Here is a 27,100-nt window from a genome sequence, read left to right as displayed (position 1 = left end):
TTAAATAAATTACTGCATTAATTAATTTTAGTTAACGAAATTATTTTCGTTCTTGGTGTTTGTTAAATCCCCACATATTTATAATTTTAAAACACATTTAAAATTACATTTTTAAAAATGTTTTGATTCTTGAGATTGAAAGTACAAATTAAAGTAAACATTTAATGCTGTCTTAATATAGACTTGCATAGCTGTAGAAAGTAATTAATAAGCATGATTTTTTTCAAAAAAATAATGCAAATAATGTTAATTAAAATTCCACCTTTTGAATGAAAAATCTTGGAATTAAAATCTACATTATATTTTATTGGTGGAAAATGTATATTTCTGAAGTTTGAGGTTATATTAAAATGAAATTACCCTAATATGCCAAAAGTAGAAAAAGAAAAAAAAAGGGTTGATGAATTCAGATATTTTTCTCCTGATGTAGTGTCATTCTTCTCTTCAAAGTCTATTTGAAGCAGTAGGGTTATAATACGTTTACAGTATCTTTGACATTATCTGATTTTCTATAAAGAAATTTTGTGAAAAAAAATTCCAATGAGTACATAGAATTTAAAAATTTTTTTTTAGCTTAACTTATCTATTTTGATATAGAATTAAAAATAATTTTCTTAATATAAAAATACAGTCGGGAACCGATTATCCGGAACGATCGGGGCCATCGCTATTCTGGGTAACTGATTTTTCCAGTTTTCTGAATCGCTTCAAAAAGCAGTTTTTTTATTGTTAAACCCAACAAAAAAAAACAAAAATTTTGTAAATAATCTTAAAGAGAAGAAAAAACGATGAAGTAATACACTAATGATTATTTTATAAATGATGGTAAGTTAAACATCTTTCAAAAAAGAAAGAAAAATCCTAAAATCTTATGAGGAAAAAATGTTTTTTTTTCTCTCCTCATTTTCCTTTAGGCGGGAAAATTTATCGAATTTCGTTCCGTTTTTTTGGTTTTCCGGTTTTCTGATTTCAGGATAACGGGTTCTGTACTGTATATAGATTAAATATTTGTTTATTTTTTGATGAATGTCTACATTTATAAACAGAATCTGTTACATTTATTTTGTCATTTTAAAAATCAAGAAAAAAAGAGAAGAAATCACAAATTTAAATTAAAATTATGGTTTACTAATTGAAACTTTGTTTTAATAGCTAGCGGTACCTTCACAAATTCAACTTTAGGAAAAACGGTAGAATAATTTGACAAAATACTTTTTTCTTAAAATTTTATTTTTGTGTCTCGTAAGAAACGATAAATCCATATTTTTAACATATTTGTGTTGATTTTTTTATATGATTTTTAATTTTCACAAATTATGTCTAAATTTTCACAAAATAGGTATACCTCTCAGAAAAACCTAGACAAACCCCTGAAGTATTCTTTAAATTTTCTATTTCAGAATGGTTGCTATGCATTCAAAGCTATGTATTATAATGAAAAATTATATTAGTAAGTTAGAGCTTCTAAAATATTGTTATAATAAAGTTTTAATATTAATATAATTTTGATTAAACATCTACAAAGTTTTTTTTAATCATAAATGAAAGTTCTTACAGTGTATTTGAATAAAAATCAAAAAATCTGATTTAAATAAAAAAAAATCTGACTTAAATCAAAAAAATCTGACTTTTTTGATTTTTTTTTAAAAAAATCAAAAAAATCACGAACTTTGATTTAAAGAGATAAGCAGAAATTGACAAAGTAATTTAGTTAACAAAGAACATTAAACTGACTCAAAGTAGACTTTGTGAGGTTAGTGTACATTAACCATCCAATCCAATCAAAATTTTGTTACATATTCATAATACATTTTTAATTACACAAATTAGGGATCTCTTAACTGTTTCAGTAGAATGTATGTTTGCTTCATAAGTACGGTGATCTCTAAAGCAAGTATAGAGGTTTAACCGGATTGAATGAGTAAAAAGCTCTACTTTTGTGTATGTTCGAGAAAGGTAAAACCTCTTTACTTACACTCTTCAGAACCTGGTTTTGTTTATATTTAGAGTGTAGCCTTCATGAGCAAAACTTTTGTCTTAAGCTCGGTTAACTTAGCTACGCCACAAAATAAAAATTTGATCTGCTACCCATTAGGTTTTAAAGAACTAACAATTTTTAAATGCTATTTCTAAGGATTTTAATGTGTTGTATTAGCAATTTATGAATTGTAATAATTTTCTTTATCTCTGTGATACCGAAGAAAATTAACTTTTGCCTCACAAATCCAGTCCGTGGCCAAATTCTTAGACGCACTACAGGATTCTATGTAAAATCTTAATTATCATGTGATACTATACATGGTGACTATACAGTTTTGATGTGACTGTTTGCACTTGTTTATGTTTGTGTATCAATTGGTTAAAAAATTAGATGATATATTATGTAAATTTGAGGATAGGATAAATTAGACAATTTATTATATAAATATAAAATAATTATATCAAGCATTATATTAGTATACAGTAAAACTTGTGTAAGTTGACCACTTGTGGTGCATTGTTTTAGTGGTCAACTTAGACAAGTGGTCAACTTACAGAGGGGGTGGGTCATTGTTTACTTTTTCGTTTCCTATATAATGTTGCTATATATTTACATTTTTTTTTTTACTTGACTTAAAAATTTTATTCAGAAAATATGCAAATGAATATCTTAAGAAATGTGTTTAAACCTGAAGAACTTCAATTTGATACATATAATTCTAATATTTAACTAATTTTTTTTTTAAAAATTATTTCGTTAGTTATGCGTGTGAAGTGTTTAATAAGTATAATTTCTTAAAATATCAGAACACGAAAACATGTAATTTGAAAACTTTAACAAAATAAAATTATTTGAACACTTTAAAATATATTTACTACACTTAAATATCAAAGACCACAAATAAAGGATCAAAGCATATTTCAGAGCATTCATTTATTCAAATGCTCACTATTGCAACTGGAAGAGCAACTTTTCAACTAACACACCTATTTTCAATGAACGGAGGAAAGAAATGGTCAAAAGCTGACCCCTTACAGTTTCCCCTGATGGTCAACTCACAAAAGGGTTTAGATTAGCTTTTTACACTATTTCTCCTAACAAGTGAAATTTTAACATACATTGCAAAAATGACAGAAATTTTCTGAATTTTTTTTTCTGGTCAACTTATGAGGGTTTTAGAATAGAATTTCATAATACTCCTAGACAAAATTGACTTATTTCAGTGGTCAACATACAAGATAGGCAGGTGGTCAAGCTACAAAGGTTTTGCTTCTTTATATTATATAGGAAAAATTCCGTTCTTGATAATTGAGGTCAACTTATGCAGGTGCCTAACTTACAAGGGTGGTCAACTTGGCAGGCTTCACTGTATTATAATAATGAAATGATTTGCACGAGTTTATATGCCATACTTTTATATTTAAACATCCATGTAATGGGTTTTTTTTCAAACTTTCTCAATTTTTTATCATTCTTCGAGACTGTTGATTAATTAATTCTCTTTAAGCACTTTAATGGTTATAAATCCTGTTTTGATAACAATTTTATATCACCACTATGCTTAGGCAAAGGACGAAGGCAGCCAAAACCTACTAAACCAAAAAAGATGATAAAAATGGAGGGGCATCACGTTGTTTCGTCTGCATGCAACAACGGAACAAGTGCTCTCATTACTCAGAGTGGGGAATTGTATTTATTCGGAAAAGACTCAGTGCATGCAGATCATAATTCTGGTAAGCTACACATTTATATGTTATTTGCATATACAAGAAATACATTTTGTTAGTTATAAAATTCAAAAATTTGAAGAGAAATTGTCGAATAACTGTTTTTATATTTGTTTTGTTTAAGGTCTTGTTACAGAAATTAAACAGCCGGTGACACAAGCTGCTTTAGGTAAAGCTCACGTTGTTGCTCTGACCACAAAAGGACAAATCTATACATTTGGCATAAATCATAAAGGTCAATGTGGTAGAGAATATCTTCATGGTACAAACAGGGAAGGTATAGTATCATTTTTTGCTTAAAATTTTTTATTATTTTGGTTTATAATTTTAAATTATTAAAGTGTCGGTTTATTATTTTTTTTAATTAAAAAAACCGGCCCGATAACAATTTTATTTTTATGTTTTGTAAGCTGGGATCTTTAAATATAAATTTAAACTAAAGTTTAAAAACTTATAAATTATTTTCCAAAGAAACAGCAAATATTAGCTTAAAAATTACAAACTTTTAATGTTACGCTAACGGCGTGACAACAAACTGTAGTGTGAAAAATTTCAAAATAATATTTTTTTTTAGATCAATAGAATGATTGCCTGTGTTTTAAATTAAAATCTTAAAAAAAATAAAAAAAACAAGCAAACAATGAAATAGATTTAAATACATTGTTTAATCTTGAGTTTTTTAAAAAAAATTCTATATATTCTTACTTAAAGCTTGACAAAAGTAACAAATTCATGTTTAGAACTTTGCTTTTAGTTCACATCATCGATAACATTGTACAAAATTTACATCAAAAATTTCAAAGAATTCTATAATAAACCTTTTCTTTGTAATGTGTGTCAACATTTTAGACTTTAGATTTTAAAAGAATTATTTCAAAACACAAAAACACACATCTAAGAAGTACTTATTTTGATGGAGAAAAAACTGAAATTATCAAGAGCATTAGAATTAGCAACAAGATTTAAAAATTTTTGGTTAGATCTAGAAATCGTTTCCTCTTAAAAAAAATGTTTTTTTTTTTTTTTTTTTTTTTTTTTTTTTTTTTTTAAACACCACATTGGAAATATCAATTATAAATTTTATACTTGATAAAAATACCTTTTTTGTTACTTACAAAAGAATCAGTAATTGAAATTCATAAAACTACTTTGAGATTGCTTAACAAAGACCTATTTGAATTGTTCAATGCTCATTCCCCCCTCCCCCTTTAACTTAAATAAGTTGCTCTTACTTTCATCATTTCAATATTATCTGTATTCCTGTTACATTCTTCAGTATGTTTATTATTAATAAAAAACTTTTATACTAACTCTCCTGTAATTAGTTATTCTGGAGACCTGCCAACATCAATGTTTAAAACTAATAAATACTTTTTTCATTTGATTTCCAAATTGACAGAAAGAAAAAACACAGTTATTTATGAAGCATTTTATTTTTAAAATAGCTAAAACTATTTCTTCTTAACACAATCCTGGGAAGGAATATCATTTTCTGCATTCTACTTTAAGGCGTTAAAAATATCAATTTTGACTGCATCGCTTAACTTGACTTTTGATCAAGGATTAAAGGAGTTGAAATAGTGATTTTATTTTCTGTTTGTTAATTATAAATCGAATTGTAATAAATGCTTATTCAATTTTCAGTACCTCATCCGATTGCCATGGCAACGGCAACTGAAGACGATGCTGAAGATGAAGATGTAGAATCGGAAGAGCCAGATATTATTTGCCCTGCTGGCAGGCACCAATGGAATCATGATCATTGTATGGTTTGCACGGTGTGTGGAGAATGTACTGGATATGGAGCTAGTTGCATTGCCAGTGGGAGACCAGACCGAAATCCTGGTTTGTGAGTACTGTAGAATTTCTTCCTTACAAATTAGATTATTCAAAACACTTTAGTTGTGATAAAGTAGACCCCCTTATTAACATGGTTCATAGTGTTTTTAAAAAGTGCTTAAAGGTGCTTATTTTCGTTTTTTAAAAGCGCCTAAAGGTGCTTTTTTCGTTAGGTGTTTTTAAAAAGCAATTAATGAAGCTAAAAGCGAAAATGAGATTTTTTTTACAATGTTGATTTCGCCATGTATAATGCAAAAGCATGCTTTTCATATTGTTCTATTCACCATTTTCACAATTCATTCAACCACCATCCATTTCGGCATACCGTTGGTCCATAGCGTATGAAAATGCTTATAATTTTACAGGTTTGGTGAAATACTTGTGAGTCCGCATGGTTGTCTACTGAGCTCGGTTCGGTGCGATTCTTGCACTCTCCTGTGAAACTCTGTTGCATTTTGCAAGATGTTCTCAATTTCAAGCTTTATTTTCCACCATTTGAAATCGAACCGAAAAATCTCTTGATCGTTTTATAGTGGCTAATATAACTAACAAAAAAGCTCTTTGACAAAAACTAGTTATTTTATCATGATCATGTAAAGTCTTTGAAAATTATTTTGCATTTTGTTAATGTATTTAGTTCTTAAAATATTTTTTGAGTGCTTAAAAAGTACTTAAAAGGTGCTAATTTTTTGTTGAAAAATTTGGCAACACACCCTGATTAATAGTTGGATAACTGCACTCAGAATTCTGCATTAGGCTGCAATATCTGGAATCGATAAAATTGGGCAATAGGAACAATTGTGCATAGCAGTTATATAAAAGGCAGCCATGGCTTTGCTTCTGGGGCAATCAAGGAGATTTCTCTCTTTAAGCTGTAACTTATATAAGACTTTTAATAAAAGATAATTTAGATTTTTAAAAGCATTTTTTAGGAGATAAACCCGGGACTTATTAATCTAACCTAATTTCAAAGAGCCCCCTGGGATTTTGGCCGCACTCGCAAAATTTTACTAAAAATTAGACGTTTTTCATCAGAAAGGTCACACTATCCGATAAACTCTACAAAATTTTATTGCCGGACTAGTTAACGCATCTGCCATTATCAGTAGTAACATTTTCAATTTTAAAGTTTTGAAATCTTACAAAATAATTAAAAACATCAGATTTCTTCTTAATGGAAAAAACAGTAAAGTCTGTAACAGAAAGAAAGTTCTGACTTCTACCATGTGAGGCATTGAGCAGCATACGTCCATGTGTAAGAGTTCTAGAGTTCTCCTAGATTAAATTTGCTTATAGTGATTCAGACTCCAAACTAAAGATCTTTTTTATAAAAAATGTGTTTGATTTACTATGCCTACCAGTGAAAATTCATTAGAAGCGCCATATTTTAAATTGTAATAACAAGAAAAAGCAACTTTAACGAGCGATAACTCTTGAAGTGAAATCTAATGAGCTGCAGTCTAAAACTGGCGATTCACTTTGCAAACGTCGGGCAGGAATCACTCTATCTTAAATATTCTCTATAAGAAGTTGATAATGAGAAATACCGACTAACTCCAGAGTAATGCACTTTTGAAATTCATGAAGACATTGATAAATTACGGCTATATCTAATATGCAACACATAACCTGGACAGCTGAAATAGCCTCAAGAATATAAATGTGAATAAATACCTACTTTCATTTAAACGAAACTGAAGTCTCGTTGAAAGGAAAATAATTTATTAAACTTGGAAAAAACAAACACATTTCACATTGACGAAGAGAAGTAACAGAAAGACTGCATTTTCAGTGCATTTCTCTTTTAAGCTTGACTTTTTTAAATGAAATAATTTCACTTATTTTTATTTTGAAATGTTGACAGATATGGTACAGTACAGAACCTCTTATCCGGAAATCAGAAAACCAGAATCCCGGAAAGAAATTTGATAAATTTTCCCACCATTTTTTTTCCTCATAAGATTTTAGGATTTTTCTTTCTTTTTTAAAAGATGTTTACTTTTTCATCATTTTAAAAATAATCATTAGTTCCCTACACTGTCAAGAGAAGTAAAAGTCTTGTACTAAATATCATTTCCTTCATTACCCCCTACATAGTTGTTTCTTTTCAATCATAGTTCAGTGACTCATTGAACACCTGTTTTCCTATCATCTGGCAACTAGGGGGGTCATTACTACCAGCTTCTCAAAATAGGAGTCATCATGTCTGTTAATTGCTTAGTCCAGGAGAGTAAAAAACAATTTTATTTGTCTTCTTTGATTCTTAAAAATCTCTTAAAGTACTCCCTACAGGGACTGCAGAACTCCTATTTTTCCTATTATCTCTGTACCCCTTCTTTTTTTCTGTTCTTTTCTACTTTTTCTTATTTTTTTAAAAATTATCTGACATTTCTGTTCCCCCCCCTTAACATAGTGACAGCAAAGAAACAGGATTAATGACTCAAGGTCAAGTATTGTAACTGCACCTGTTCTTCAATTCATTCATTTTGAATGGGGTGTGAAGAGAGGGGAGAACTTGGTAGAACATAAATTCTTTTTATTGTCAGCATCTGTGTGGGCTTGCTAATTTGTGTTTAACTGGAGTGGAGGAGAAATAAAATCGCTCATCTTAATGAGGAAAAAGATTGTGATACACGTGGTTTTCCTTCAGATTTCGATTAATGTTTTAGCAAAATGTTAAAACCCAAGTTAAACGCTTCTAGATAGTAATTGCATGCCAGAATCATGGCAATATTGTTGCAGAACTTTTGAGAGTTTTTTGCTGAAAGATTTTTCCTTTCGGAAGTAAAAAATCTTTAATTTCTTTGCTGCAGAAATTTTAGAAATTTTTTTCCCCTCCAGAATTATATTCAAAGGATATCTTTCTCCTCAGGCATGGGAGGGGAATGAAACGCTCGTGATTTTTCTCTTTCGATTCGATAATAACAAAAAATAACGAAGTAAGAAATTGTGTTTTCTTTTTTCTCCAGAAATTTTCTGAAGATTTTTTTTTTCCATCTAGAATTATATTCAAATGATGTCTTTCTTGTGCATAGGAGGGGAAAGAAACACACCTGATTTTTCTCTTCTCATTTGAGAATAATAAAGAACAATGCTGAAAAAAAATTGTTTTTCCTTTTTTCCAGAAATTTTCAAATTTTTTTTTTCCCCATCCAGAAATCTATTCAAACGTTGTCTTTCTTGTACGGAGGAGGGGAAAAATGCTCGTGATTTTTCCATTTTCATTGTTAATAATGAAGTAAAAAATGGAGTGGATGGTTTTGAGTCCTGATGCAGACAACAGCGAAGTAGAAGAAAGCGACGAAGAAGATGGAGCCCACCCTCTTTTTTTTTTCCATCTTACCTTTTTTGTTCATTTTATATTAAACCTGTATATATTTTTATTTCATTATTTTTTTCCCCTTTTTATCTTATTAAACTTATGTGTATTACTTTATCGTTTTTTTCTTCTTTTTAAAATAATTTCTAAGATATTATTTTTAGTTGGGTTTGACAATAAAAAAATAGCTTTTTGTAGCGATTCAGAAAACTGGATAATCGGTTCTTTGCTGTATTCACTTTATAGTTTTGTTTCTATGATCTTAAACCAAATACTGATTCCTATTATTACTATTTCTAAAGATAGGATTTAATCTCAAAGAAACCTGATATTTTTCTAGGCCTTGTGGTTGTGGTGCAGGTGATTCAGGCTGCTTAGAGTGTGGTTGCTGTAGAGCATGTGCCAGAGAGAATGACCAGGATGTTGATGTAGCTGCTGCCTGGGGTCAGCTAGTTGCTGGAGGTCTGGTGGACAATAAACAGACTGACATTATTGTGTTTGATGTTCGATGTGGTGAGACCATTAAGTATCTTATTAAGCTCTGAAACTAAATTGTTATTACTAAAAATCAGTTTTTACCACTTTTTTCCATTTATTAAATATAGTTCATCTATTTCAGTTTCTCTTTGCATGTTATTGAATTAGAAAGTTATTGAATGTACAGAGGAGAATATATCGTGTGTAGAAAGCAATATCTATCCTGCTTTTATTTTTATTTCACCATTGAACTTTGAGAAGTTTTTTCACCCTATTCATTTACTATAAGAACTATTTTTTCATTATTTTATTTATTATTATTATTTTTCTTAATCATTTTATTTTCGTTTTGATTGGGTGATTATAGCAGTCTTAATTGCAAATTAAAGAGTCACATTCTTAAAAGCTTAACTGTAGGTTGTTATATGTGTTCTTAGAATCCTTAAAAAGTTCTATTTTTAATTTTTGTTTCAGACCAATTACTTAACCCTTCAATATTTCATAGAAAACTCTCTCTACTGATAAATATTCTCTACTGATAAATTGAATAAACCTATTATGCCTAGACTCATAAATAAGATATTCATTTCATAGACTGTGCAAATTACGTAAATATTTGTAACTTTTGAAATGGAGATAAAACAAAGAACTTTTAAGTGCCATTCTAGATTGTTACACAAATGTTTATGAATAGTGTATATGCATGCTTATAAAATTAAGATTAAAAGTAATCGATTTTATGTAAATTAAAATTAATACAAGTTGAATCAAAACAAGTTAAACTGAAAGTATATTCATACATAAATTTAAATGCATATAAGTTGAACTTTTATTTCAGGGTTGGGGTTTTGGACAAGACACGTGGGTTTTACTGTCTTAATGTGTCCAAAACCTTGAACTTCTATAACCTTAAAATTCTATTGGCATAACCATTGCACTTATAATAATTACATATATTAATAATAATGCGATAAATTTTATAGAATCTGCTTTAACTTATTAAAAGAAAATAATATTATAGGAAAAGGTTTATTACTTTTGAAGCTCCACAATTCATTGAACAACAAAACGGAATACCTTATCCTTTAAATATGAATTAACATGCTTTTAATACTGTTAAATTATGTTTTTGCATAAGGATAAGTAATGCAATATTAAAAATAATAATAAACTTTTTTAATAAAACGAACAATTTTCTTCAATTTGTTTCTTGTTCAAAAATTAACCCTGTATTGCTCATAATATTTGTTTTAAATTGTGAAAAAATTTGAATAAAAGTGTTTTTTGACACTTTAAGACAGTTCTGAACAGGACGGTTTAAACGCTAGTTTAAACTGTGGATTAATCCATTCTGTCCTAAACCTTGACAACTCTTTTTTTTGTTTTCAATTTTTTTAAATAAACATGTAATGCTCATATATGTATGCAATGAAAACTATGATGAATGGTTTGCAATACTCCAAATGATGTTATAGTTTTAAAAAATTGCACGTTCAATATAATTGCATTTTAGCTTACTTTCTTGCACACTGTATTTAGTTATGAGTTATTTGGAAGTATTAAAATTCCACATCATTTACAGGTCGTGCAGGGGTTCGATTGGAAGACAGGTTGCGTCGCCGAATTGAAGAGTACAGAGTGAGGCAGCGTCGAAAGCAAATGATACAGTCTGTGAAAGCCATGAGATCTGGTTTAGCTGGATTAAATAAGCTTAGGAGTGATGTTCCAGAAAAAAGTTCACCTCCAATTATGGGTAATTCATTATTGATCAATAATAATAAAAAAAAAAAATGTTTAATCTGTGGTTAACATAAACGCACATTATTACAGAAGATTTTAAAGTGAATTGAATCTATAGAATTTTGCGTTAAATCGATCATTTATTTTATTATTAAACTCACCTACTAAATATGACATCTGTAACAGAGCAATAAGGTTTAACAATAATTTTGAAATGCAAATAGCATAAAATGCAAAAATCTGTACTCGGGTATTTACTATTTTACAAATAAAAATTAATTTTCAATGGAACTAAAAGTCAACTAATTTATCAATTTCGGTTTGTTTTAGAGATAATAAAGTTAATGCAGTTTATAGAATTGCGTAATACTGTTCTTCTGTATAAAAAAAACTGAGTATTATGTTTTATTTAAGGGCATATTTGATATGTTGTATATATTAATATTTAACTTTATTTGACAAAGAGATCGGAAAATGTAAATGTGCATGATCTTTCTGAATCTCGATAGAGGAATCATAATTCTGATCACTAATGGCAAATCCAGATATAGATGCGAGAGCGTTTCCCCCAAGCAAGGATTTCAGATATGCAAATTTTTCAGTCTTTCGTAATTCGTTATTATGAATAGCTGTTTCAAATTGATTATAAAAATCCAACCACTTGGTAGAATCTCCGTAAAATGTTCCTATCTGCAGACGAGGTAGGTTCATTATTTTTGATTCAGTTTTAGCAACAACAGTTTCGTTTCTATCACTTTCGATATTTATTTTAGAATTAGAAGAACATCGATTTAAAAAATCTCTGAATCCTACCTTTCCATGTCACTTATTTTTCTTGATATTCTTGGCAGGTGGTTATTTCGTTTTCGAACTCCTGTTCACCAACAGTGTATTCCAGTTTTTCATACAATTGTTTCATTCTATCATTTTTGCATTTAATTGCTCACTTAAATCCATTAAAAGTTCTGCTTTTTCAGCATCCTGCGAATCATCTGCCAAACTCGCTTCAATTTTCGTTATTAATTTCGTAGTTAGCTGTCTTACCACAGTTCGTTTCATTTTTTGATTCCCTAACAATTCTTTCGTAGCCATAGTCCTAAATTAATTTATCCAAGTATTCTTCTTAAAATTTTCAATTCCATAAAAATACCCTATTCCAGGGATTTCGGCACCATATTAAAATTTGTACTCTAAAGATACTTGGATACACAAAATAATGATGACTCCAGAGAAACGAACACAACGTTTATTTCATATGGACAGCACAAGAGGGAATAAAAATATAACAAATATGAGAAAGTAAATAATTGGCACAGCGCCATCTATTGATATTAATTTTGAACATAAATTTTAGATATAATTTAACACTCCCCACCATGCATCCATTTATTGGATGCATTAAATATTTATTGCACTTCTAGGTTATACAGTCTTTCAATGGGTCTTTTTACAACATTGTTTTCCAATTAAATCTCACATGATCTAATTTTTCCATCTCTACCTGTAAACAAACTTTTAATCCTTTCTAACTTCCAATTATGGCGCTTAACATTATCTTCTCTCACGAGAACAGCATCATCAACTTTATAAGTATTCAGATTTTTTGATTGTTTAGAAAACATAACAGATCTTAACTCTAATAAATATTCCTTAAAAAATCTTTTCCAAAAATGATCCAACAATAGTAATCCATATTTCCACTTTTTGATTAATTCCACTTTTTGATTGATTCCACTTTATTTGACATTAAATTAAGATTATTTGGAGAAGGTAAAGTAGTTAAAACGTGACCCAACAGTAAAATGTGAAGGAGTTAAGGGGTCAGGCTCATGTAAATCATTGTAAACATAAGTTAATGGTCTGGAGTTAATAACCGATTCTACTTCAGTTAATACAGTAATTAATTCTTCATAACAAAGAGAAATTTTACCCAAAACTTTTTTTAAGCAATTTTTAACAGATCGAACAAGCCTTTCCCAAAAGCCTCCCCACCATGGGGCACCTTATACAATGAATTTCCATTCTAATTGATGTTTCTCTAAGAAGTTACACACTTCATCATTTTTACACATTTTATACAAATACTTAAGTTCTTTATCGGCAGACTTAAAAGTTTTAGCATTATCAGAGGATATAACTTTACTAATACCACTAGGGGCAAAAAATCGTCTTAATGATAGCAAAAAACATTCAGTGCTTAAATTAGATATTAATTCTAAATGAATATTACGAGTAACAGCACATGTAAATAAACGTATATACAATTTAGTATTATCTTTTAAATACAATGGCCCTGCAAAATCAATACCAGTAATCTCAAATAGTTGAAATTTCTCTACTCTATCAATAGGTAAAGGTGAAATAATTTCTTTACCCCCTTTAGCTGTAAATTTTTTACAAATTCTACAATTATACAAAATAGATTTAACAAATTGTCTCCCTTTTAAAATCCAAAACTTACTTCTAACTTGAATTAAAGTTTCATGAACACCATTATGTAATACTTTTTCATGACAATCATAAACAATTAATTTTGCAAAGTAATCGTTAGAAAGAACAATAGGACATTTTTCATACACATCTAAAGATGAATTAATTAATCTAGTTTTCACTCTCAGAATACCTTTATCATCCAGCATAAGATTAACATTAGCTAATTTACAATTTTTATCTACACATTTATTTTGTTTAAGATTTTGTTAAGATATTAATTTTAAACATAAATTTTAGATATAATTTAACAAAGGAATTACATCCAAAAAAATTAAAGAAATGTTAAAGAATTTAATTAAAATACCAAAAAAAGCCAGAAAAAATTAATTAGTTTAAGGTATCTAAAAGTCCAATATTTTTTCCAAAAATATTTCTGTAGCAATAATTTTTTTTTCAATTCTTCTATCAAATATAAGTGTTTTGTAATATATTTTATATACACAAAAAATAAATGCGTAAATGGAAAATTAGCTGCTGAAAATTGAGTATATTAATCTGGAATAATGTTTTTTTTTTTGTGTATTTGTGGCTATCCTGAGTCATTCATGTATTTGTTTATATTCTTTGTTGGAAAGTTGCTAATATGTTCACAATTTGTATAATTTATTGTCAAACATCAACTGTCTTCACCTGTAAAAGTTATTCATCAGTTGTGAGATGTCAAAATGAATATAAATATATACAAACATATATTAATGAAACTTTCCAAAAAATTTCAGTGAATGTAGGAAATTCTAGGTAATATCGGGTAGCTGAGATTTGAAGGCTAAACTGTTTGACCTAGAAGCTGTCGGGTTTATTTATTGTTTAGTTGAGTACACAGGGTTGCTGCTTTGCGAGGAATTAAAAAATCACTTGAAATAACTGGGAAAACGCAGTGAATTTTTCCTTAGAAACTGGGAAAATACAAGGAATTTTGCTTTGTATTTTTGTCTTTTAAAAAATGCTGACCACTTAAAGCGCAATCTGAAAGGTATTTAGGAATGATATTTCAGCTATACTAAGCAATCTCATTTACTAGTTATAGCATTATTTAAGTATGTTCAGCTGTTCCTTTTTTTTCTCTAAGTTTTTGCAGCAATTAAAACTAATAAACATAGTCCAATATAGCTCACAGAACAGCAGGAAATAAGGCTTACTTGCGCTTTGAAGAAGGGGCTTACAATAAATGTTGTCCTGGTGCCTGTAAACCCTTTGTTGTTGTTTTTTCTTCTGCTGCACTGCAGCTTTCTTGTGCAAATCATAGACTCACAATAGGGGTACTGGTCTTATCCTGGAAGCTGCAATTTTAAAAACAAAACAGTACTACTATTGGATGAAATCTTCGTTTCTATGAATCTTTAGTGAACGTATAATAAACTTGACGAAAAATAATTTTTCTAACTCTAATGACCAATAAATAAGGATAGTTTAAAAACAAAAGAACATTAGAGAGATGATATAGTAAAACAAACTTATGTATACAGATGCCGTGAAATAAGCAACAACAAAGATAGGTTTTTCTTCTTAACTAGTATATTAATTAATTGAGCTTTCCAAAAGATTTCAGTAAGTACAGGGAAAAAGCTTTCATATAAACTTTATTGTTTTAGAATGTTAATTTTTTTGGAAAGACATGATTTTTATCATTTCAATTAACTCTGCCACGTGTTATTATTTTTTAAATGCAAATTTTAAATGTATTGGCAAACAGGGTTCCCACGGTACTTGAAAAACCTTGAAAGTCCTTGAATTTGGTTGAAAAAAATCAGGGCCCCAGAAAGTCCTTGAATTCTGCCATAGGGTACTCGAAAAGTACTTGATTTTTTAGAATTTATAATACTACTAATTTTTCTTGCAAAAAAGTAATGAAAAAAAAATATAAATTCAAAGGAAAATTATCGAAATTCTAATTATGCAATTTTTAATGCTTGAAGTGAAAAGGGGTTAAAGAAGATGCAAAACTTTTCTCTCCTAGATTTTTCAGCCCAAATTGTTGTTCATATCTCTGATGTTTTGAAAGCTGAAATTTCTAGCAAATTTTAGGTTTTTTAGTCATAGTTTTGCGAATTATATATAGGGTTTAATTGATTTAGAAACATGTTAAATGTGTTGACTTCATTATTACGACAGGTTAATATTGTTGTCCGATTTGTTCTTTTAATTTATGTATGAAGGATAATTAATTTTGTATCATTTACAATCAAATTTTTACATTCAGTTTTTACTGCTAATAAATAAAGTTTAGTCCTACAGGTTTCATTGATTATGAATAAACATCGTGATTCACATTAAACTGATTCTTGATTTATAGATCAGAAATTCACATAAAATGTTCTACGAATTGTGGTTTAACTGAAAGTGATCAATGAATCACATATCGAATATTACGTTAAAGTGATTTGCAAATTACTCATCAGGATTTATATTAAGGTATTTTATAAATCACATCATGATTCACATTAAAGTTATTTATCAATCATGCCTCACGATTCTTATTCTAGTAGTTTACAAATCACGCATTGCGATTCATAAAAGAGAGATTTAAGAATTACCACTCACAATTCTCATCAAAATGATTTTAGAATCACATATCTGTCCTATATTAAGCACCTTTCGAAACACAAATTGCAATTTGTGAAAATTAGGCATATTCACAAAATTTACATTTTATGGATATATTTTTAAGAAAATAAAGCTTGGTAAGTCTTAGTTATCTGTAAAATATTGTTCTACAATAGATTTTATTATGTTCAAAATACATTACTGATATTCTTAAGTAAGAACATAGAAAATTTGATATTAAAATTGAAACAGATATGTTAAATAGATATATTTTGATAATTTATCTAATTATATACATTTCCTGTAACCTAAAATTTGATCTAACATATAAAAAAAAGTATTTATATTTTAAAAACTATGCAATTACACAAACTTTATCAATTATTTACTATGCTTTTTTAATGTAATATGCATTACTCATTCATTCAGTTTCATTAATTCTAATTCATTTGTCATGAAAAGTTTCACTGATGCTAGTTTTAAATGTTGTCTAGTATCCTGTGCCAATTGGAATTTTTTAAAGTTATTTGAAACAGCAATGTAACTATCAACCATTCAGATTATTAGCTGATAAATTTAATAAATAATTTTTTGTTGTTGTCAAATAAGCATTATGATTTAAAAATATAAAATTTCTGCTTCTACGTAATTGTAAAATCTGGTTGACTTGTACTTTAGCGTATAACAATAATATCGAATAGGTCCTTGAAAAATTTGATTTTAGGTCCTTGAAAGTCATTGAAAAGTCCTTGAATTTTTTTTAAAAGATTGAGTGTGAACCCTGGCAAAAAGTGAGCATAATTTGAATAACCAAAGATTGGAATTAATAATTGATCAGAAAACTCCATCTCCCTGTTTGCTAATGAACAATTTTCTCATTTATTACTGAAAATTGTTGAGTCAGGTTTCAAGACAGGAATTTAACTACTTGAATGAAGATTCTCTACATTTTTTTAGGCATGTATAAACAAGTACATAGTCAATATTTTGTTATTAAATTTAAACAATACTTTTTTGAATGAGTCACGTCTTATTGTTTATGTTTTTCCTGGCATTTTTCTTTTCTTTTAACACTATAACATTTAATTGTATTTTTTATGCTCATGATTTTTTTTTCTGAAATATATTTTTAAAAATGCAGCTTCAACTTCAAAGTTATTTCCTTTTTGAGTACAATAAGTATTTCATAAATTTTAAATTAAAAAAATTATCTCTTATTTTTCCTTAATTTTTTTTTTTGCAGAAACATTCATGATAATCTTTAGATGTTACTATATTTAAATGAAACATTTAAGAAGCACAAATGTTGCTTAATTTATTGAATATCTGCATTTATTTATTTAGATGATGTTGCTGGTAGTGATCAAGAAAAGGAAACCATAAAGTTGACAGTATTACCTCCTGCTCAATTACATCTTCCTACAGAAGTGCCTGTCATACAAGTTGCTTGTGGACTTCACCATAATGGTAAAACATTATCTATTATTCTCCTCAAATCAATATATCATTTGAAGAATGCAATATTGTTTTCTTAGAATGTATCATTTCCAATGGATTGAAGTGCTTACCAATTCTTATTGATAAAACTATTTTAAGAAGGTGGACATTTGTTTTAAAGTGTAAATTTATATCACCCCATACCTGCCATGCCTCCGATTTTTAATGAAGGATCCTGTATTTTATGACCATCTCCTGTTTACCCTTATATTCTCAAATTTTTCTGTATTAGTGGGAGAAATAATAATAAAAAATAAAAAAATTGACAAAATATCTGCTGATGGCAAAATACTTCTTATTCCGCAACAAATAGTGCTATTGCCAATACTGCAGTATGTTAAGTGCTAATAGTTTAAGTGATTATAAATGCCAAATAATTATTTAACAAAAATTTTCTTTAGATTAAGATTTATTATAAATATTTTTTACTTTACTAAATGTAAATGCTTATATTAATTTTCAATTTTGAATTTCTCTTTGACTTGCATGATGTATCAAAACTTTACTCGTGGCCTAAAAAAAACATGTCGCTAGTAAAATCTCCCTTATTTTATTTCTCAAATTTTGGCAGATGTGGCCTTATTATTTTTTTGTTTACTTCTAATCTATCTGGTGTTAATCAGTGTTTTTAGTCAAGAAATATACATAGCAAGGTTCTGTTTAAAAGATATTTGGTTCTGTTTACGAACCCTTTACAAAATATTTTAATTTAAAATGGACCCTTCACAATTTTTTTTTATAGTTAATGCTTTGTGAATTGAATTAACCCTTCCTGAAAAAAAGAAAGACATATTTAAAATAACCGCGAAGTTTTTGTGAGGTTTTGGCCCGCGCCCTTTCTTACATCTCTCCTCATCTGCCATCCATTCCACTCTTCCCACCACGTAGAAGCGGATGACGTCAGTGATCCGTGTTCTGGCTTTGCGTGTAGAAGGAGAGAATGAAAGTTAAGCTTTTCTCTGGATAAAAATTATTTTCATCACTTAAAGGTTAGACTGCTCTTGTGTTTTACGGCGTTACATTGTACGACTCTCACATTTTGTTTATTTCCTTTATTTTGCAAATTTGCCTATCGTGCTATTTTTTATTTTAATATTATGTAGCTTCATCATCATCATCATAGTTGGCCAGACTGCCCAATGTGGGCCAATCCCTTCCTCTGAAGATTTCTCCACAATGATTTCTGATTTATCTTTGGTCTCCAATTCTTTTCATTAATTGAAGGAAAATCAAACGTCACTGAGTCAGCCAATCTCAACCACGGCTTTTCACGCTTTCAGCCAGGGCTTTTTCTCTAGTGGGCTTAAAAAGCAGCATCTTTATTATTGTATTGTCATCACTCATTCGAATCACATGGGAAAATCCAATTCATTCTATTTATTTTTGTGTATTTAATAATAAAGGGTGGTTTATAAATCTTGTACAGTTCAAAGTTGAATCTCCTTCTCCTGTTATTGTTTTCATTTACACCACCAAGTATACTCTGCAAAATCTTTCTCTCAAATAGTGCAATAAAATTTTTCTCCAGTTTTGTCATTGTCTAAGCTTCAAAACTGGCCTGACAAGAGTTTTCTAGATTAAGAATTTTGTTTTTCTAAAAATAAACCTAGATTTGATAATAGACAGCCCTATTTGCCAGATAGAGTTGGTTTTTCATTTCAGGAGTCATTCTGTTGTCAATTGTAATTTTGTAGCTTATTTCCTTTCAAATCAAATATGAAATTTATAAATTGCAGTATTCTGAGAAATTGTCTGCTTCTACAAGCATCATGTGTGTACATAAATCATAATTTTTGTTCTCTTTTAGTAAATAAATAACTTTTTAATTTACATTTATTCATAAAATTAATTAACAGAATATTTTATTAAAAACTATATATTATAAGTTTTTTAAATAAAATATTATAAATTTAAGAAATCTTTAAGTTTACTTAATATGTAACACATTAAAAGTGATCCATAAGAGTTGTTTTTTAAAATACATCGAATGAAATTATTAAAAATGTAAGTGATTTTGTTTTCAATGTTCGTCTAAAGTGAATATTTAGCATTTGAGCTGTAGAGGCTGAATATCGAATATTTGTATGTTACAGCTCTAGTTTAGTTTCAACAATTGACGTTTATTTTTGAAAATTTAATTTTTTTATTATTATAGTTTTACAGTGTTAAGTATAATCTTGTATCTATTTACAATTTAGAAAATTCCTCGCAAGTGATTTTTGTAATTTTCACAATGACCGGACCTTATTTGTGCAAATTTACCAAAGTAGGACCCTGGTTGAAACAATGTGACTCTTACAAATTATGAGTAATTTTTTTACAATTTTACACAAATAGGACCTTTCACAAAATATCTGAGCAGATCTGTGATCGGACATGGTGCATAGCGTTTTTAAAAAGTGCCTAAAGATGCTTACTTTTGATATTCCTTTTTTAAGAGCCCTGAAAGGTGTTTTTTCATTAGGTATTTTTAAAAAGTACTCTTTTAAAAAATGAGAATTTTTTTATGGTGTCGATTCTTGCCACTTATTGTGTAAAAGCATGCTTTTAACATTGTTCTATTTAATGTTTTCACAATTCATTTAATCACAATCCATTTCGGCCTACCGTCAGTCCTTAGCGTATGAAAGCGCCAATCATTTTATAGATTTGATGAAATACTTGCAGATCTGCATGTGCATATACCAGTGTTTTTATCATAGACAAAAAATGGGTGGGATTTCAAAAAGTTAAGTGAGATTTCTATAAACTAAAAAAACACAAAAACTCTTGGAAAAAAAATCATTTCCTTAATTATAATACATTTTTAGCGTCTTCTATTTTTTAAAGCATTGAATATTTTTGGTGCATCATCATAGAAGATTTTGCCTTTACAAGGTATTTGTCCATTTTACATTAGCACATGAAAAATTTGAACGTCTTACATGAAGAAACCTTACCTAGGGTAAGCACGTGGTTGCAGAGAAATAATGAAAGATTCAGGAAGAAAAGTGAAGCGGATTTTATTCTAAATGGAGTAATTTGAAGCTTTTTCCAAAATACGAGAAATGCGTGAATTTTGAAATTGATATATAGAATTCGCGAATTTCTCGCGCTAATCATTTTTTGATGCGAGAAAAGAAAAAAATATACGAGATTCTCGCATTCTCGCGCTGTAGTGAAAACACTGATATACTAAGCTAGATTCAGTTGGAATTATGTGCAACCCGGCTGCATTTTGCAAGAGATTCTCAATTTCCAGCTTCATTTTCCTCCCTCTGAAATCGAACCGAAAAATCTCTCTATCTCTTTATGGTGGCTAATATAATTTTTAAAAAAAAGAGTTCATTGTCAGGAACTAGTTATTTTAACATGATCATGTAAAGTCTTTGAAAATTATTTTGCATTTTGTTAATGGGTATAATGTTTAAAAATATTTTTTAAGTGCTTAAAAAATACTTAAAAGGTACTTATTTTTTGTTGAAAGATTTGGCTGTGCACCATGTTGCTTGTTCTTCTAATTTTGTATGGAGCAACTTCTCTCACTGGTTACGTATTTGAATAGCTGAACGTCTCCTCTCTTTATTCTTTGTTTTTAGTCTATAAAATACTTTCTCAAAAGAAATAATAAAGTTGGAAATTCTTCTAAATCCTTGCTAGATTCCCAATAGTAAATGTTTTTTAGTATTTACTTAAACTAATAATATACAGTCAGTTATATACCTTCTATTACTGAAGTTCAATCAGGAAATCGTTAGTTTTAAACATAGATTATTTATATCTTAGTTATTTATCTGCATAAACTAACTTTTAGGTTGTTTTTTTAAAAATCTTACAAGCAATTTAGCTATTGTAAAATATGAATCCTTTTATATGTAAGCATTGCAATTTTTATTCATTTTTTTCTTCAATCAGTTCTGCTGCTTCGCAATGGGGACGTTTATACATTTGGTAATAATCAACATGGGCAGCTGGGCCAAGGAGATTTTCTTATAAGGTAAGAAATGCATCTTTTTGAAAATTATCTTTAATTTCTTTCGAAAAAATTTATGTGTGTAACTATTCCAGTGTCATAATTAATCAATGTTATAATTAATAATGTGGAAAATCTACAAAACTGAATTCTATTCTCCGTGACTGTAGGAAAATGTAACTTAACTAAAGTTTTGCCATATCATGTTGGCTCGCATTATTCCACATTACAAGATTATAAAATGAAATTGAAGTGGACTTTATCTGCGTCTTGATGGAAGTTAACCCTGTCATTGATTTCATTTATCTTGAGCCTTGGTGGCTCAGGGGATAGAGCTTTCTCCTTCCAATGAGGTGAACCGGATTTGAATCCCAGCGGTCAATACGAATTCTGCAACAGCTACACTGACGACAATCCTGTTGTAAAATATCCTCAGTGGTAGACGGATCATAAGTTAGAGTCCCTTTGCTGTCTGACTAACCATGGGAGTTTTCCTCTCTATGCAATGCAAATGCGGGTTAGTTAAATCAAAAAGGTCCTCCACAAGAATCCGAATTTCTCCCAATACTTGATCCAGGAGTTTTGTTAAAACCTTACTTTTTTTTTACAATCTTAAGTATATTTCCTCAAAGCTAATCTTTAATATATTCTTATGAGTCTAATTGTTTACCCACAACGTTAAATGAATGGTAACAATAGGGTTTTGATAAAAAAAAAAAAAATTTTATGATATTTTGGCGAGATAAGTTGCTTTTGTTTTATCAGTATTTGAAATGTAGCAATCGTCAAAAACGTAAAGTGGAAGTGCCAAATTTTAATCCTAACTTTGATAAAATTTAAACATAGTCGTAATTACAGGATCCCAGGCGTCAAACATGAAGAAAAATGAAAAAGAATGAACTTTTGAAACAGTGTACATACATGTTTCATTGATTTTTATTATGTTCAGTTGGTTTCAGGTTAAACTGCAGGTTTGGTATAGAATCTGACAAGTACACAGGAACTTCGGTACTTAAACCTAGTATGTGGTTGATTCCACCACAAAAAGTTTAGTCCTTGAAACCTAGTTTGTTGTAAATTCTACCGTGGAAACTTTGGTTCTTGAACCTAGTTTGTCGTTGATACTGTTGAGAACCAATTATCCGGGATGCTCGGGACCATCGCTATTCCAGAAGTCTGAATTTCCTGGTTTTCTGGATCGACCAAAAAGTGTCGTTAATCGATATTTTATCCAACCCGAATTACAAGGAAAAAGTGTAACACATTTTAAAGTAAGAGAAAAAAGAAAAGCACTCCTAAATTTAGGAAGAAAAAGAAATGGTTGAAAAATAACACTTAAAAGAATAAGAAAAATTTGCAAGTTTAGACAAGAAAAACAAATTTAAAAAATACAAAATTCTCATATTTATTTTTTAAAAATTATTACAATTCCTAAATTAACTAATATAAACAAAATCAATGATTAAATAACACAATATATTTCATACCTTATTATACGGGGGGACAATAAAATAAAAGGAAAACTCATTGATCTAAATAAAAACAACACTAACTTGAAAATTATCGAACTGAACGCAAGATCAACAGAATTAAAATAAAAAAAACTAATGATAAAATTTATGAATAAGAAGAATTAATTTATTTAGTACGAAATTTATCGTGAAAAGAAAAAAAAATCAAACGTAATGGAATCAGAAAAACAAAACTGCAATCTGCTTTATAAAATAATCGTATGTTTAAATTTGTAAACAATTCTCCTTTTATTTTTTATAAAAGCACGATTTTTAACGAAAGCAGATGTGATTCCACATTAAGAAAAACTTGCAAATGATACAGCACTTCCAAAAAATCAGAATTTATTCCAAAGAAAAATTTTTTATTTTTATTAATCAATGTCTAATAGATAAATATATTTTTCTCTTTCATCTTCTATTCACTGATATGCATATGCAATGCATTTTCCCCACCTCCTCATAAATCAAAGAGAAAACGAAATCAGCATGCCATTCCTTTGAGTTTGATTGGCGGCCTAATGGAGAAAATAAAGCATTCGTCCCTTCCCTGCCTCCTCTCAATCGAAAGATCTTCAAGGTCATGGAAGAAATGACGCTTCTTTGGGCAAACGGGAAAAAAATAATTTCCCTTCCTCACATTTTCCTCTACTCAACTTCAAGGATGAGTCTAATTTCCACTTTTTTTAAAATAGCGGGAAAACCGAGCAAAATGTTTCCAGGTTTTCTGGTTTCACGGTTATCTAGATACCGGATAAATGGTTCTCTACTGTACCACCACAGTATAAAAAAATAAAAACTAACTAAATGGTGGTTTAAATAAAAATTTTAAATATTATAAACTGACTAAAGAAATCAAAACAAGTCATATACACATTTTGGCACCATTTTTTCATTTTTCTACTATTATTGGAACTATTACAATCTGTAACCCAAAAGAAAGTGTTTTTGGACCCACCTTGTGCTTCTTGTAGAAATTACTTACTTGAATGTTTTCTATTGTCTAATTGTAGATAAGGAAATAATATAAAGTATCAAAGCATTTTAACATACAAAGAGACAAAGTTCAAATTTCAAGAAAAAATAGGCATGAGTGCGGAATTAGACATCAATGAGGAAGGGAAATAATTTACTTGGAATCTTTTAGATTTTATGCTTCATTAATTACTTCTCTAAAAATTGCTGTTTGATGTCCTTTTAAAAGTCAGTTTCTTTCTTTAATATGTTAAGATGTGTGACTCAAATATCTCTTTACAGAGGACAGCCAACATTATTGAAGCTTCCATCTGCTTATCTGCCAACAACTATAACTCAAGTTGCTGCTGGTAGCTGCCATACTGTTTTATTAAGTGAAAAGGGACAGGTTTTCACATTTGGAAGTTTTCAGGTATTTTTCATGTAAATGTTATAGTAAGTTAAGTTACAATAATAAGCTTACGAAGAAAAGAGAGGCAGAAAACCATTTTTATCTAGATGCGACAGACTCTTTCTCTTTGTATCGAAATTGATTGGTATCATCTGAATAATAGCATACAAAAAGTTGTTGTTGTCTGTTGAAATTTTTGCAGTTATAAGTAACTTGTGAAAAATATTTAGTGCTTGTGATAAGTTCATTGGTTTATTCTTACATACCAGCCAAGTCTCCTGTTTTTAAAGAAGGCTCCTGTATTTTGCAACTATCTCTTGTTTACCCGTATATTCTCAAATTCCTTCATATTTGTTGATGAAATTTAAAAAAAAGAAAGAAAAGAAATTGGCGATAAAATATCCTCTGATGGTGCTATTGTTAGTTCTGCAGTATGTTGAGTGTAAATAGTTTAAGTTATTAAGTTCTAACGTATAATATGGGGGAAGTCATTAATTTATACAAATGCTTTCTTATAGTAAGTAAAATACAAATGCAGGATACAGTAAAGGCCCCTAATTTTTGACAATTATATTTTTTAGCACTCAATCTTTCCATTTAAAAAAACTTTTCACAGTTTCCCCCTTAATTGTATAATTAATGGTTTAAAAAATCTTTAGATTAAGATCAATATACATATTTTTTACTTTGCTTAAATGTAAGTGCAAATATTATTTCCAATTTTGAATTTCTCTATTTGGCTTACATGATTATGCATGATGTATCAAAGCTTTACTTGTAGCCTAAAAAAATGTCGCTAGTAAAATCGCGGTTATTTTGTTTCTCCTATGTTGGCAGGTATGATCTTATGAATTCGAATTTAAAATGAATTAATGCATACTGGAGGGTTTGAAATGAAAAGACCCAATTCTAGTGTCATGCACTGTGGCCAGAATGTTGTTTCTAATCCTCTGAGCTGACTGACACCTGTCAGATTATAGTTTCATTAGTTTGTTAACTTTGATTGCAATCAAAGACACCATTATCAAATCTTCCATTGTAAGCCCAAGACACTTCAGATATCAATGCTTAATGTGTATTACATTTCTGACGAGCCTTACGAGAACTTAATGAATTTCATTAAAAAAACGTTTTAACATCAACAAATAGAAATTTAAAAAAAAAAATGCGTTTTGGTGTAACAATAGTATCTTCATCAGTAGGATCAATCATTAAAGTGGAAGGCAAGTAAAACATGCATATCAAGATAATTTTTGACCACATGATTGGAGGAGGAATCTGTTCTAATTGTTTTTGTATTTCGAATGCTTTAATTTTTTTATTTGTTGTTATACCTTATGGGTCTGTGGGGAGAGTTTTTACGCTCGAGCGAATGATGTACACATCAAGTGCTGCTGCTAGTAATAATTTTTTTTAAAAAAAACACTGAATAATGCATAAATAAACTGTTTTACAAATTGTTTTAATATTTGATACTTTATTTTATGAAAAAAGATTTTTTTTCCACTTGGGTTGGAAGAAACTTTCCTGACAAGGAGACTTTTTTTCACTGGGAAACATGGTGCTTAGCTTTTTTCAAAAGCTCTTAAAGGTGCCTTTTTTATAGGATGTTTTTAAAAAGTGTTAAATTTTTCCTTTTCAAAAATGCGATTTTTTCCCCTCTACCGTGTCGACTTTTGCTGCGTATTATGTAAAAGTTGGTTTTCACTCTGTTCACTATTAAACGTTTTCACAAATCATTCAACCACAATCCATTTCGGCATACCGTCGGCTTGCAACACACGATAGCACCCCAATCATGTTACATGTTTGATGAAATACTTGGGAGTCTGTATGTGCATCCACTGATCTGGGTTTGTCATTGATACAAGAGAAAAAATAAAATTTTAGTTTAATATTGAAAATTAATTGTTCATGGGACGCATTTCTAATTTTCTATTCCAATGCTTTGTGAAAAGTGTTGGTCATTGAAGCAAGAGAAAAATTAATGTTAATGAAATTGTATTTTAATATTAAAAATTAATCATTAATTTATTTAGAAAGGACAGTTAAGAAGAGGTCCCCCACACTCTTCTTTAGAAGAAAATAAAAAAGACAGGAGAAAGTCGGAACGAGATAAGGACGCTACTTGGAGTGCAATACCTGGTGCAGTGCCAAACATAGGAACAAAATACGGACGTAGAGCTACTTGGATTGGAGCTTCTGGCGACCTAACTTTTGTCAAAATTGATGAATCTCTCATAAATTCTCATAACTTGAGCAAATCTAGTGTTGTTTGTAATAAATCATGTATTGGTAAGTCTTATTCAATTTCTCTTTGTTCTGAAATGAAAATATTAGTTTACATATTTCTGAAATCTTTAAGTTCCTTGGTAAATTTTGTATTATTTTTTTTTTATCAGTGTTTATTATTAAGTTCTGTGTGTAACACATTTTGCATTTTCTTATAGCATATTGATTTTTTCTAAACTTTCAAAAAGCTTTTACAATAGGCCACTGTATTTTAAGCTACTTGGTCCTTTGAGGATGTTGATTGATTTTGATTTATGAATTAATTCGTTTGATTATAGCATTATTTTTAAGAGTGGAAAGTTAATGAATTATTTGTGATATTGTATTTATGGTGTATTTAGTGTATTTGCAAAATTTCTTTG

The 27,100-nt window shown here is 29.1% G+C and overlaps 1 protein-coding gene across 1 annotated transcript in view; it reads left to right on the top strand.

Annotated features, from left to right (window-relative positions):
• The window catches only part of LOC107440653 (E3 ubiquitin-protein ligase MYCBP2), a 194,178-nt gene that overhangs the window by 27,744 nt on the left and 139,334 nt on the right, over nt 1-27,100 (top strand). Inside the window, exons 14-22 of the mRNA XM_087158274.1 lie at nt 3,547-3,714; nt 3,833-3,985; nt 5,353-5,557; nt 9,207-9,379; nt 10,926-11,096; nt 17,465-17,587; nt 21,512-21,593; nt 24,338-24,467; nt 26,486-26,741. Coding sequence (XP_087014400.1) covers nt 3,547-3,714; nt 3,833-3,985; nt 5,353-5,557; nt 9,207-9,379; nt 10,926-11,096; nt 17,465-17,587; nt 21,512-21,593; nt 24,338-24,467; nt 26,486-26,741 — 1,461 coding nt within the window. The remainder of the gene's footprint in view (nt 1-3,546; nt 3,715-3,832; nt 3,986-5,352; nt 5,558-9,206; nt 9,380-10,925; nt 11,097-17,464; nt 17,588-21,511; nt 21,594-24,337; nt 24,468-26,485; nt 26,742-27,100) is intronic.

Source organism: Parasteatoda tepidariorum, chromosome 2 (genome assembly GCF_982258835.1).
Source record: "Parasteatoda tepidariorum strain Cologne lab strain chromosome 2, Ptep-v5.0, whole genome shotgun sequence".
In the NCBI taxonomy this organism is placed as follows: domain Eukaryota; kingdom Metazoa; phylum Arthropoda; class Arachnida; order Araneae; family Theridiidae; genus Parasteatoda; species Parasteatoda tepidariorum.
Note: the sequence above shows the minus strand (reverse complement) of the source record. Positions and strands in the feature narration are given on the sequence as shown.